The following is a 13578-nucleotide window of genomic DNA, read 5'->3' on the forward strand; positions in this document are numbered from 1 at the left end:
TGTGTGTGTTTCCTATGCCAGTCAGTGTGTATGAATGTATGCCTGTGTGATATGTGTTCAAATGCAAGTCAGCTTGTACGCATGTATACCCATATGTGTGTGTGTGTGCGTATGTGCGTGTGCGTTTCCGTGTGCGTGTGTGTGAGTGATCACACGTAGAGAGAGAGGAACGCGGGGACAGGTTGTCAGTAATTTATCCGGGTGGCCCGTGGGGGCCCTGTCAGGGTGGATCAGGGAGGGTGGCTCTTTAAGCTGAGAGAGATTGATCTTGTCAGCGGTGATAAGGTGCGACAGGCGCCGGCCGGCCTGAGGAGAGCAGATAAAGTGAGGGTTATCAGAGACAAGCGCAGATCCCCATCAGAGCCCGGTGAAGCATCCCACCGTTACCTGAGCCATCTCTCTCTCTCTCTCTCTCTTTCTCTCTCTCTCTCTCTCTCTCTCTCCCTTCCCTCGCTAACCCTCTCTCTCTCTCGCTCACTAAACCTTACCTTAAAACCAGCTTTAACTTTTAAACTAGATCGAATTACCATTCCAGCCTTCACAGATCTAAGTGAGCTTCCCTGTCCCGTAAGCCTGTAAAGCCCGCGTGACAAAAGCCCTCTTTGGATTTGGTTTTTTATTTTACAGTGTAATGGTCAGGTTTGGACATGGGGTTTCCCTCTCTTCTCTCTCTCTCTCTCTCTCAGACACACATACATACTCTCTCTCTCTCTCTCTCTCTCTCTCTCACACACTCTCTCTCTCTCTCTCTCACACACTCTCTCTCTCTCTCTCTCTCTCTCTCTCTCACACACTCTCTCTCTCTCTCTCTCTCACACACTCTCTCTCTCTCTCTCTCTCTCTCTCTCTCTCTCTCACACACACTCTCTCTCTCTCTCTCCATTTCAGTCTTTCTCTCTCTTGCTCTCTTCCATCCGTTCCTACTCACACAGCCTTATCTGCTCCCTGCAGACCCTCATTTGCAAACCTGCTTTTGGAGAAAAGTAAACAAATGAAGAGAGGAAGAGAATGGGGTAAATAAATAAATAAAGGAATAAGTCAGGCCTTTTCGTTGGAGGAATTAGTTCCGAACCAGCAACATTAAAAAGAGAAGCAGAAGACACTCCCGGTGCATGCTGGGTAAACAAGGGGCAGGCAGGAGAGCGTAAAGAGGAAGTGGAGACACCCATACACACACACACACACACACTCATACAAACATACACACACACTCATACAAACACACACACACACTCGTACACACACACACACACACTCATACACACACACACACACACACTCATACAAACACACACACACTCATACAAACACACACACACACACACTCATACACACATACACACACACTCATACACACACACACACACCCATACACACACACACACACACACACATACACACACACACACATACACACACACACACTCATACAAACGCGCACACACACACGCTCATACAAATACACTCCCTCTTCCTCTCTCTCTCTCTCTCTCTCATTCTTGCACACAAACACAGACACACACAATCTCTCTCTCTCATTCTCACATCCTACAATGAACTACTCTCATACACACACTCATACACACACACACACACACTCATACAAACACAGACACACACAATCTCTCTCTCTCATTCTCACATCCTACAGTGAACTACTCTCATACACACACTCATACACACACACACACACACACTCATACAAACACACACACGCTCATACACACACAATCTCTCTCTCTCATTCTCACATCCTACAGTGAACTATTCTCATACACACACACACACACACACACACACACACACACACACTCATACAAACACATACACGCTCATACACACACAATCTCTCTCTCTCATTCTCACATCCTACAGTGAACTACTCTCTTCTCTCTTGCCTTCTCAGTATTTCTGTTGTCTGTTGTCCATTCAGTTTTTTCTCATCTCTCTCTCTCTCTCTCTCTCTCCCCCCTCCTTTCTTGTCCCTCTCACACTCTTCTGTGTCTAACTCTCTCAGACTAATATATGTTTAAGCGTAGGCTCATGAGATCAAACGCTCGCTACTCTCACACCTAAACAGTGACGGGAGGACAAATCACATTTTCACACTCTTTTACCCTCACACCCCTTTATTTACCGTGAGCAGCCGATCGCTTCGCCGTCAGATACCTTTTATAGCCTCGTCCTGGACTTCAGACAGAGAGAGAGAAAGACAGAGAGGTGCGATAATGTGTCTCTTTAAGGTAAACAGAACTTGCCACCATTAAATCCATTTCTTCTTCTTCTTCTTCTTCTTCTTCTTCTCTCTCTCCCTCTCTCTCTCTGTCTCTCTCTCTCTATCTCTCTCTCTCTGTCTCTCTCTCTCTCTGTCTCTCTCTCTCTCTCTCTCTGTCTCTCTCTCTCTCTCTCTCTCTCTCTCTCCCTCTCTGTCTCTCTCTCTCTCTCTCTCTCTCTCTCTCTCTCTGTCTCTCTCTCTCTCTCTCTCTCTCTCTCTCTCTGTATTGTAGCTATGGCAGAGTCTATGCAACAGCAGATCCATACCACCACACAATTGGACCTGCTGCCACCTACAGTGTGGGCACTATGGTGAGTCTGCTGCCTGCCTGGGCATGACAAATCTGCACCTTTACCTGGGGAGCCCCGCCCCCTCACCTCAGACTGCATGCCAATCAGCTCAAAGTCTGGGGACAGCCTAACCCTAACACAGAGAGAGAGAGAGAGAGAGAAACAGAGAGAGAGTGTGATTCTCTATGTGCGTGTGTATGTGTGTGTGTGTGTGTGTGGGTTACAGCTTCAGAAAACTCATTAACCTGTAATAAGAGTCTCCTGAAGGCATGAGTAAGGGACATCAGACACAAACGATTGATCTGTGATCAAAACACAAACGGATAAACAGACCCCTAGCAGGTTTGCCAAAGTCTTATTTTGCCATGTCGAGTTTTTTTGATATTTTAGAAAACACTGTTTCTCCTTGGATCAAGATAGACACTCCAAGCTCTCTCCGTTTCTGTTTAAATGAAAAAAAAGCAGTATAACCACTCAAACCTCCCCTGTCTTTGGTTGATAGGAACATTGAACTGAATTGAATTGAATTGAACTGAATTGTTTTTATGCTTTTTTTTTTTTTTTTTTACATTTTTAAAACAGTGGGAATAGCTGTTCTGTTAATGTTTGTTTTTAGCTAGCTTTTGCAGCTAACATCAAAGATGAAAAATTTAAAAAAAAAAAAAAAAAAGAAAGAAAAGAAAATTAAAAAATTACCAGAGAAACTCTGGATGAGTGAACTCTTCTTCTTTTTTTTTGTGATTGTGGGAATAAGATTCTTATTTATTTATTTTTTTTCTACATAATTAATCACCCACCAGAGCGGCACTGCAGCAACAAGCTGTAGGAGAGTTACAGAACAGAGACAGACAGACAGAGAGAGAGAGAGAGAGAGAAAGAGACAAGCAGAAAGCGAGGGAAAAAAGAAAGAAAGAAAGAAAAGATTGTGTGGCGCCCAGTTCCGCAGCCCAGTAGACTGATTGGACAAACACACTGCCTCAGACTAATGAGTGGAGTTTAGCGAACTGACATGCGTATGATTTTCCCAAAACTCCTCTATTCCTCCGGTGCAGCTGCTAGCTAAAAGCTTTCATTAATTAAGACCATTTTTTTCCCTCTTCATTTACTTAATTAAAAACTGTGTTGCTTTTTCTTTTTTTTTCTTTTTTTTTTCCTCTTCTCCTCCTCAAATTTTCCTCCCTTTCACACGCGCCTCAGTCCGCCGCCCCTAAAAAACCCGGGCCGAGCCCACGCGACGGTTCCGTTAGCCGTGGGAGTTTGGACCGGGGGGTAACGAGTTCCGACGCAGGGTCCGGAGATCTGGGTGAACTGGCGGTGACTAAAAACCAAACCGTGGAGCTTTTCCAACTGTACTCCATATTTACCCGCTGCTGATGTCAAATTAACACAGTACATTCGAATTCAATCCCACTCAAAAGCGATTCGGTAATGAGGTCCTTAGAGGCTTGAGAAAGTTGGTTTTTCCAGTACTCAGCGAGGAGAGCAAAGTTTTTGCCATGTCTGAGGCGTATTCAGTACAGAGTGGGTGCCAGAGAGGGAAGGGGTGAATCCTTTGATGGACTTTTTTCTTTTCTTTTTTTTTCTTTTTTTTTTCTTTTTTTTTTTTTTAAGAGAGGGTCACAACAGTAGCCCAGCAGAAAGAAAGAACAGAGGAAATCCAAAGTGATGTTAAAACTCTAACGCTCAAATACCACTGAGTCCCAGACAGACAAAACTTTGGCCAGAGGACAGTCTGACTCACTGCATTTAAACCAAAAATAAAAAAAAATAAACAGGATCTAAAGCAGAGAGCAGACTTTAATGTTTTAATATTAAATCAAACCTAATTATTAGTTGTATAAGTTTGCGATGTGTGTTTTTTTTTAAATAAGTTCTGGAGTTTAGCCCAGCAGTAAGTTCCAGTGGGCATAACCCTATAATCTCTACTATATTCATTAAAGCAGTGGGGACAGAGAGAGAGAAGTCTCCTTTAGTCCCAATCCAGTTCACCCATATCTGAACCACTTGTGCTTTTCTAAGAAAGAGTACACGCACCCTAACGTCTGCCTTAACAAACCGTTAAACAAACCAGGAACCATTAAGATGAATAAATATGGGGAAAAAAAGAAAACACCCCCCCCTCAAAAAAACATAACAGACAAAAGGGAAGAAAATGTTAGGAGGTAAAGAAGAGGAAAAACTCGACTGAAAACTGATTGGATCCTTTTTTTTTTCATCTTTGATGTTGCAGGCTAGCCTTTACAGAGGAGGTTACAGTCGCTTCACACCTTACTAAAGAGAGAGAGAGAAGCAAACAAAACAAAAATACACAAACAAATAAACAAACACTCCACCTCCTCCTTTCCCTTGGAGAAAGTAAATAGTTCTCACTAAAACATGCTTCCGGGTCGCACCTGACCCTCCCTTCTCCGACACAGCGTTGTCGGATCCTGTCAGACGGACGGGAAAACCTCTGCTCATCTCTGTTTGTGTGACATTCCCGGTTTTGCTTCTGGTTTTTGTTTCTGGTTTTTTGCCTCTTTGTGATTGTGTTGACGGGTATTTTTTTTGTTGTTTGTTTCTGGTTTTGTTTGTGTTTGTTTGTTATGTGTGAGATGTGGGGAGAGATGCTGAGAGTGAAAGAGACTGAGGAGAAAGGGAGGGGTAGTGGAGGAGGGAGGTGCAGGGGAGGTGGGGGTGGGGGGCAGGGTCAGCAGCAAACGAGAGTTCTCATTTTGTCTGTCTGGAGATTTATGGACATGATGTCAGCTGATTTACGATTGGACGCAGAGCAGAACAGGAAATGGACATTACAGAATGGCTTAAAACCACAGAGTCAGTCAACAGTGAATACATATACAATCAGACACACACACACACACACACACACACAGAGTTAATTTCCTCTGCAGTATTCTCAGCAGCTTGGAAATGGAATGTATTGCTACACCAACCGCAGTGAATTTGCAGCACAGACACACAGATATACAGAAAGGGGGAGGGAAACACACACACACACACACACACACACACACACACACAGACATATAGATGGATTAATCTGACGTCAGTCTGGGGGAATAAACAGTGAGTCAAATGATGGAGATTGGACAGGTGTGTTCCACAGCCAAGACGTGTGTGAGACTGCAAACTATAGCAAACTATAGTAAATCCATGAAAGCCGCTCTCCTGTTCACTGCTCACTATGGCGGGGTTTCTCCTCTGTAATGTCCGACAGACAGTGCTCTCCATGCTTCTTAACTCTTTCTCTCTTTCTTTCTCTCTCCCTCCCTCCTCCTCTCTCTCCCTCTCTTTCACGGGGGTCAGTCTGAAATGCTCATTCGCTGAGGAATGTATGGGCATGTTCTGAGCCACTCGAACTGTGCTTTCTGACGGTTGTGTTTTGTGCAAGTTTTGTTTTCGTTTTTGTTTTTGTTTTGTTTTTTTGGACTAAGTTTCTGTTGCGTTTGGGAAAAGAGTATTCCATTTGCACAAATTTCAGATTCCAGAAAAATTCCAGCTCCATTCTTTCTTTTTGTTGTACAAATCCACAATACCATATTACTCTCAGAATGGTCAAATGAGTTCAAGAGAAATATCAGTGCTCTCACTACAAAGAAAGAAAGAAAGACAGCAAAAAAGAAAGAGCTTTGCTCTCCTGAATTTTTGCAAAATGAGACAATTCAAGCTAATAAGATTTGAATACTGAAAAAAAAAATTACAAATTACAAAACTAACACAACACTGTAAATCCTAACAGAAAGAGAGAGAGAGAGAGAGACGCAATAATGTGTTATCGTTTTCAGAACTGAAGCAGAACTGACCGAATTCCCACTGCAGTATGGACGTTAAGTACTGTACTGGAAACACTGACTGTCCTCCACAAGATGGTCTACTGCTCCCTCTAGCTGGCGAGGAGCTGCCATCACTCAGTGGCATGATAGTCAGCCAGCACAGACCCGTTTCAGACAGCTAACGTGCATACGCCTTTTCATACACCACCTCCCAACATCCAAAACACGCAAACACGCACAGAAAGAGCTAAAGAGGAGGTCCAAGGAGGGAAAAATGAAATTTAAGACACGGAGGGGCCAAAAAACAAAAAAAAAAAGGACCAAGTCATCCTCTCAAGAGATGCTGGGATGGAGGGGTTTTTTTTGTTTGTTTGGTTTATTTTTTGTGTGAAAAGAGGCTGCGTATGGAACAGGACTGTGTGTCCATGGTTATCGATTCGCTGTTGAGTTACCTGTTAAGTGCCTGGTTTGGTTCACGGAGTCATATATCTCCACAATGTTATTAGCGAGGCCAGAACGGACAGGTGGGCGCTGACCAGAGCTCCGGTCTCCTAATAAGATTGTAAAAAGATAAAAGGCTTCCAGTGGAGGGGCAGGCAGAGGCGGAAGGTGCGTAAATAAGTCCAGATTTGGAGAAATCGATGGCCGGTTATCGGGCTGTATCCATCTCTCCCCGCCGGAGCGTGTCACCGTGTCCCGCCGTTTCCGCGCAGATCCTGCTCAGTCGGCTGAGCGTGAGGACGGACTGAGGGGAAAATAACTACACACACACGCACACACACACACACACACAGCCCAATAACCCACACGCCCAGCACAGATTTACTGCAAAATACACTCTCTCTCTCTCTCTGAGTGTGTATGTCCGTAAAGTTCATGTTGTTCCTCTGCCGTACCTACTCAATAAAGAGACTCTTTCTCTGGGAGGAGGGGGCGGCGGGGGGTCTCTCAAGGTGACCCCCCCTACCACCCAAAACACACACACACACATGCACGCACACACGCACACACATACATACAGAGCAAGGGAGAGAGTGGGTGAAAAACAGGTAACGACTGCAATGAAATAAGGCCTTCTTCATTTCCTCACTCCCACTCATTCACTGCATTGATCAGGTCCTCAAATCGCACACACACACACACACACACACTCACACACACACACACACACACACACACACACCCACACTCACACACACACACACACTCACACACACACACACACACACACACACACACACTCACACACACACACACACTCTCACACACACACACACAGATACACACACACACTCTCTCACACACACACACACACACACAAATACACACACACACACACTCTGTCCAGTAAATAGGCACCCCCTTTTCGCTTCAAATGAAATTGTAAGGGGAGAGCGTTCTAGAAGAGGAGGGACAGAAGAGAAAAAGAGAGAGACTCTGTAGAAAAGGAGAATCCAGGAGAAGTAATTTACTGCGCAGATTAAAGATAGCACACTACTGAGTCAATAAGCACTGATCTCATTTGAAGATACACTAGGCGATGCCCGTGTGGAGCATAACAGTCTGCACTCTCCAGAACCGTAGACCAGGCACCAGCTCCAAAACACTAAAAACCCCACTCTCACCGGAGTCAACACACACAAACTGGCTGGTGTGAAAGACAGAACTGAATGCACTGCACAAAAAAAGGAAAGAAAAGAAAAAACTTTAAAAGAAGGAATATAAAGTACATAATGTAATATTTCATCTGATCCATGGGGTGAGATCCTCAGTACTATGGAAATAGAGCTCCTTAATTTGTTTGTGTTTGATACATTCTTACTTTACTCCAATGACATGTTTGTATGTTTGTATATACATATATATATATATATATATATATATATATATATATATATATATACAGAGAGAGAGAGAGAGAGAGAGCCAATTCAGTAATGGATCTTATAAAAACAGAGGTCTTGGCACAAAATGCCTTGACATAATTTACTGTAAGTCTGTCCATGGCTCTGAGAATGAAGATGAAGTGAAAGGATTGGGTTGACCAGTGCCAGCTGTGACTAAGGACCCAGAATCCACAGGGGTCATGCGTGTAATGTATGTGTGAGTGTGTGTGAGTGAAAGGGAGACAGAGAGAGAGAGAGTGCGTCCCTCCTGTAGGTCCACCGTATCCTAGCTCTCAGTGCATGGGTCCTGATGTCTGATGAATGGGTTGTATTTGAATATGAGCGTAGTGAAGACTTAAAACAAAAGGCTCCTCTGTTCATCCACAGAATCACAGTTTCAACAATACTCCAGTCATAAGTCCCCATGAAATACTCTCACAATCGCAGCTCCATCCCCCAATACACACCAAAACAGGCAGCTTTCACAGTCCAAAACTCGACAACCGTCAACAAACGTTTAACGTAATAAAGTATCACCATCATCGTCGCCATCGTCACCATCATTTTTTTCTGTGTAAAAAAAAAACAAATGGTGACATTTCTAAACTTACTTTTCCTTCCAAACCTCAGATAATCAGTCACTGTCAGACTGTAATCACAGGCCACAAACTCAAGTCTGTGTTTTTGTGCAAATGGACTACAGGTGCTTTCCAAAGCTGTTAGTAAGCAGCTGTAAATAACCTTGTGCTAAAACTGTACTAAACCTGTACTAAAACTGTACTAAAACTGTCTGATATTGCTCCCCATGTTTTTGCCCTTGGTTTCTTCCAAAATTTGTTCATTTGAAATCATGATTGTATTTTTTTATTATGAACTATAAGGTGTCTGGGGTGTGGGGGGGGGGTGCATATTAATATTTGTGTGTTACCTTAGCAGTGTTAGCATAACAAGAAACCACAGTGCGACTATATCACGTAGATTAAAAAAAGAAGAAGAAGAAGTAAAGAAATATTCTTCCTTTTATAAACTTATGCTGAAGACTTAGGATTTCTCTGTAGTGAAAGGTTTTTTTTTTTATATCTAACGTAAAGAAAAAAGCTTTAAAACCATCTCTGTTTGTAGCGTTTTTCTGAAGAGGTGAGTGTTTTCTGGTCCCGTAGCTGTGCTGTAGAGCTGTTTCATGGGTTTTTTTGGGGGGTTTTTCTGTCAAGTTTCCACTTAACCTGGAACTCCTAGAACTATACCTCTGATGTCAATTCTTGTTTGTTTTTTCTTTGGTGTTTTGTTTTGGTTTTTTTGACTTAAACGGACTCAATTTTAAATGACTCTGTTGTCCATGGTCTAGTGACAAAGTTTGAGTTTGAGTTTGAGTTTTCCTCAGTGGGTGGAGGGCAGAACAATAAGATAACAGTTGGGTGCTAAAATACATCGAGTCTTCCATTCATTTTACATAAAACATTTTTTTTTGTCTGGTTGATGACTGAATGTGGCTCTTTCATGCTTGTTAAATGTTATTATTACCTATGCAGAATCATTAAAACACACACAAACTTGCACGCACACACACACACACACACGCACGCACACACTACACACACATGCACTCACATTCACTCGCTCAAAGTTTATTTCGCGCCAATTCGTCACACCTCTAGTAAAACCATTCAGATTTTGTATCAAAATAATTAGAATCCTGTAATATCTTTATTGGCCTGAATGGCTGTCCTGTCTGTTTGAAAGTGGCGTGGAGAAAGAGAGGGAGAGAGAGAGAGAGAGAGAAAGAGAAAGAGGCAGGGAGAGAGAAAGAGAGAGAAGAGGGCAGTTTTCAGGCTCTGAATGAATTTGAGAGCTTGTAGATTGATGTGATGATAGCTCTGGTCTAGGGTGATTGCTGCAGAGTGTAGTTTGATAGCCACTTTAATTGGCTCTGTTAATGCAGGCAACTCCAGCCAAAGTCCAGTACAAAATGGCGTCAGCGTTTCTCTCTCTCTCATTCTCTCTTGATTCTCTGTGTTCCTCTCTTCATCCCTTATTCCCTCTCTCCATTTTGCTGTTTCTTTCATTCCCTTTCTCTCTCTCTCTCTCTCTCTCTCCTTGTCTCTCTCTGTCTCTGTCCTGTTCATATATATATATATGAGGACAGAGGTTTTAAAACACCATCTTTTTTCAAAATGAATACAGGGCTTTAACAACACACAGAGAACTACTAACCACCCCCCCCCCCACACACACACACACACACACAGACACACAGACATTCAGTTTGTGAATACATACACACCAAACCTGCGCAGTCATCAGACGGAGAAAGCAGACATGCGTGGATAGACTTTAAAATATTTTAAACTTCTGCATCTCCCTGCGTTGCTGGTTCACCATGAATATTAATATTAATGGTTTCATCTGTGGTGTCACAGAGTCATTTCAAATTGGGTCTGGATCTTATGTCAGGGGAAAATTTTACACACACACACACACAAAAAAAAAAAAATTTAAAAATAGTGCAAAAAAGTAAATGCATATACATGTCTTCTGTAGAGAGAGTAATCATACATACAGAGAAAGCTCATATCTACATACATATGTTGAAAATAAATTCTCTATAAAGTTTTTTAAAATATATATATATATATATATGTATTTTCTGTTGTCTCTCCTGTGATCCTGCCCTGTGTGTGTTGCCTGTGTTACCGATCATGTATGTTGTAATTTTTTTTTCGTGTTTTTTCTTCCAGTTATGATTTATATATTTAACATATTTATCCGAAGACTGGGTCTGAAGACTCAGTTATACCAATGTATATAAATGTAAACAACCACTGGCTCACTTTTGTGTCAACTGTATATGAAAAAGAGAATTATATCATACCTGTTTGTCCTCATATATCAATATACTTTGTCTTTGACCAACCAGCCATTCGCAGCGTTTTTTTTTGTTTTGTTTTTTTTTTGCTTGTTTGTTTGTTTGTTTGTTTGTGGGGAGTTTTTACAGAATATTGTCCTGTTTCATTTTTATTTGTGTGTAAAAATTATATAACACATTTTGTCACCCAATAGATCTCCCATCTGAAAGCCAGAGTAGCCGTGACAGTGAGGAGAACTCACTGAAAATCGTACATACACAGTTTCAATAATGCCTGAATTAGATGAAAATGATTTTCACAGACCCACAACCAGTAACGCTATTTGTGAGCGATCAAAATATTTTTAACCTCCATTTTAATTTTATGCATAATGCTGATACAGATGTGTTTGGAAGTGGTCGCAGAATGACCACAGAGTATTAATTTAACTCTCAAAGTGTTAGTTTAGGTCATATAAACTCTTTTCAGGGTTTATATAATCTACACTGCCCAGAGTAAATTCAGTTACAAGAGCATTCGAAAACAGCGCCCTCTTCTGGATAACTGTAACAGTGTTGCTGTTAATGGCTATAAAACAACTCTGGGAAACTCAATACATCATCTCAGTGGCAGAGGGAAACCAGAGCAACTCAGAACTGCAGTGGTGTGTTTCTGTGATGTCTAAACCACAGATCTGAATCTGGTTTAAGCGGTGTCCCGAGTTCCTCTAACTGGGACGATGAGTTTGTTTGTTGACGACATGTTGGCAGAGTTTGACCGCTGTCTCTGGCTGCCTTCACTCTCCAACTAACTTTCTCTTCTCCCCTGGATCGATAGCTGTGCCTCTTTTTTGTAAACGTTTGTGAAGCACCACTTTGAAGGGCTTATCTTAGGCCCGTCTTAGACGCCGCATCGCCTCATGCAAATGATCAGCACACATGGTCCAGGTTGATTAGTTTGTCTGAGCACATCTGCCCAGGGAGGAGCAGAAGAATCACAGACTGATGTTAAAATTACACCAGAAGAGCTGTGAGATCAGCCACATCACTCTTTAGAGGTTCTGACAAGAGCTCATCTCTTCTCATCTCATCTCTCCTCATCTCATCTCTCCTCTTCTCTTCTCTTCTCTTCTCTTCTCTTCTCTTCTCTTCTCTTCTCTTCTCTTCTCTTCACCTCTCTTCTCCTCTTTTCTCTTCTCACTTTCTCTCCATGAGTGTTTCTGGAATCTTCCTCCTGTTCACTCTCACGTCTCCTCTGTCTTCGAGGCTAAATTAGTGAATGAATTAGTCTAAACAATAAGCCCCCAGAGATTACAGAGCCTCTCCATTCAGTTCTTTTGTAATACAAAATTACTCAGACCAAAATAAATGTTTGTCGGAAGCGTTGATTGAAAAGATTGAAAGGTCGAGAGTCTGTTTCACCAACTGTGTGATTAGCCTCTTCCTCTTTTTGTAATCTTACCCTGCTGTAAATGTTTTTATTTTAATACGTATGTGTGTGCATGCTAAACAAGATGTCCGTCAGTGGCATCGATGGATATCGTGTTTTTGCACTAACATGCCTGTTTTTCTGTTTCTAGTAAATAAATATTTCAAAAAAAAAAGATACAGAGCAGAAGGATGAGCAGAAGAGGGCGGACATCGATGAAGGAGCCGGCGATATCAAAGGAAGAGACACCGAAAAAAAAAATTAGAAAAAAAAACGACAAAACAAAACATCAACAAACGACAAGAAAAAGACAGAAAAAAGATGAGAAGAGTCCTTCTGTTGCGACTGTCGGATGATGAAGACGTGTGGTCACCACGGTGACGGCATGACTCGCACAGTCAGGCCACAGAGCAAAGGAATTTCTTTTTTTTTTGTTTGTTTTGTTTTTTGAGGGTTTTTTTCTGCTTTCACCTTGTGGACAACCTTGCCAACGGGAGAGAGAGAGAGAGAGAGAGAGAGGAGGTCACCAAAAAACTTTTTATTTTTCTAAACTTTTTTAAGTTTATGATTTCCAAAAAGAAAAAAAAGCGTGAAGATGGCTGTATATGTCTATATAACAATGTATATGTATGTATAAATATGTTATAAAACAGAGAAATGTTTGGGAAAATTAACGAGGGGGTGGGGGGGCGTACGAGATTTATGGTGTATGAGTACCACATTAAAGAAGAGAGGATCGGTTGGAGTGCAGTGGGATTATGTCCACCCCTCTCCCGTGTGGAACCACCTCCCTTCATCACGCTGTTCCTTACCACGCTATTGGACAGCTAGGTTAAGTGTTTTGGCTGTGCTATTGGACGGTTAGGGTGAGTCTTGGGGCCGTGCTATTGGACAGCTAGGGTGAGTCTTGGGGCCGTGCTATTGGATGGTTAGGGTGAGTCTTGGGACCGTGCTATTGGACGGTTAAGGTTAGTCTTGGGGCCGTGCTATTTGACGGTTAGGGTGAGTCTTTGGGCTGTGCTATTGGACGGTTAGGGTGAGTCTTTGGGCCGTGCTATTGGACGGTTAGGGTGAGTCTTGGGG

General features: G+C 42.4%; 1 protein-coding gene across 1 annotated transcript in view; it reads left to right on the forward strand.

Moving 5' to 3' along the window:
* rbfox3a (RNA binding fox-1 homolog 3a) overlaps positions 1 to 4840 on the forward strand; it is a 130647-nt gene extending 125807 nt beyond the window's left edge. Inside the window, exons 10-11 of the mRNA XM_030774474.1 lie at positions 2508 to 2586; positions 4796 to 4840. Coding sequence (XP_030630334.1) covers positions 2508 to 2586; positions 4796 to 4840 — 124 coding nt within the window. The remainder of the gene's footprint in view (positions 1 to 2507; positions 2587 to 4795) is intronic.
* The last annotated feature ends 8738 nt before the right edge of the window (positions 4841 to 13578 follow it).

The sequence above is a fragment of the Chanos chanos genome, chromosome 5 (assembly GCF_902362185.1).
Source record: "Chanos chanos chromosome 5, fChaCha1.1, whole genome shotgun sequence".
Lineage (NCBI taxonomy): Eukaryota > Metazoa > Chordata > Actinopteri > Gonorynchiformes > Chanidae > Chanos > Chanos chanos.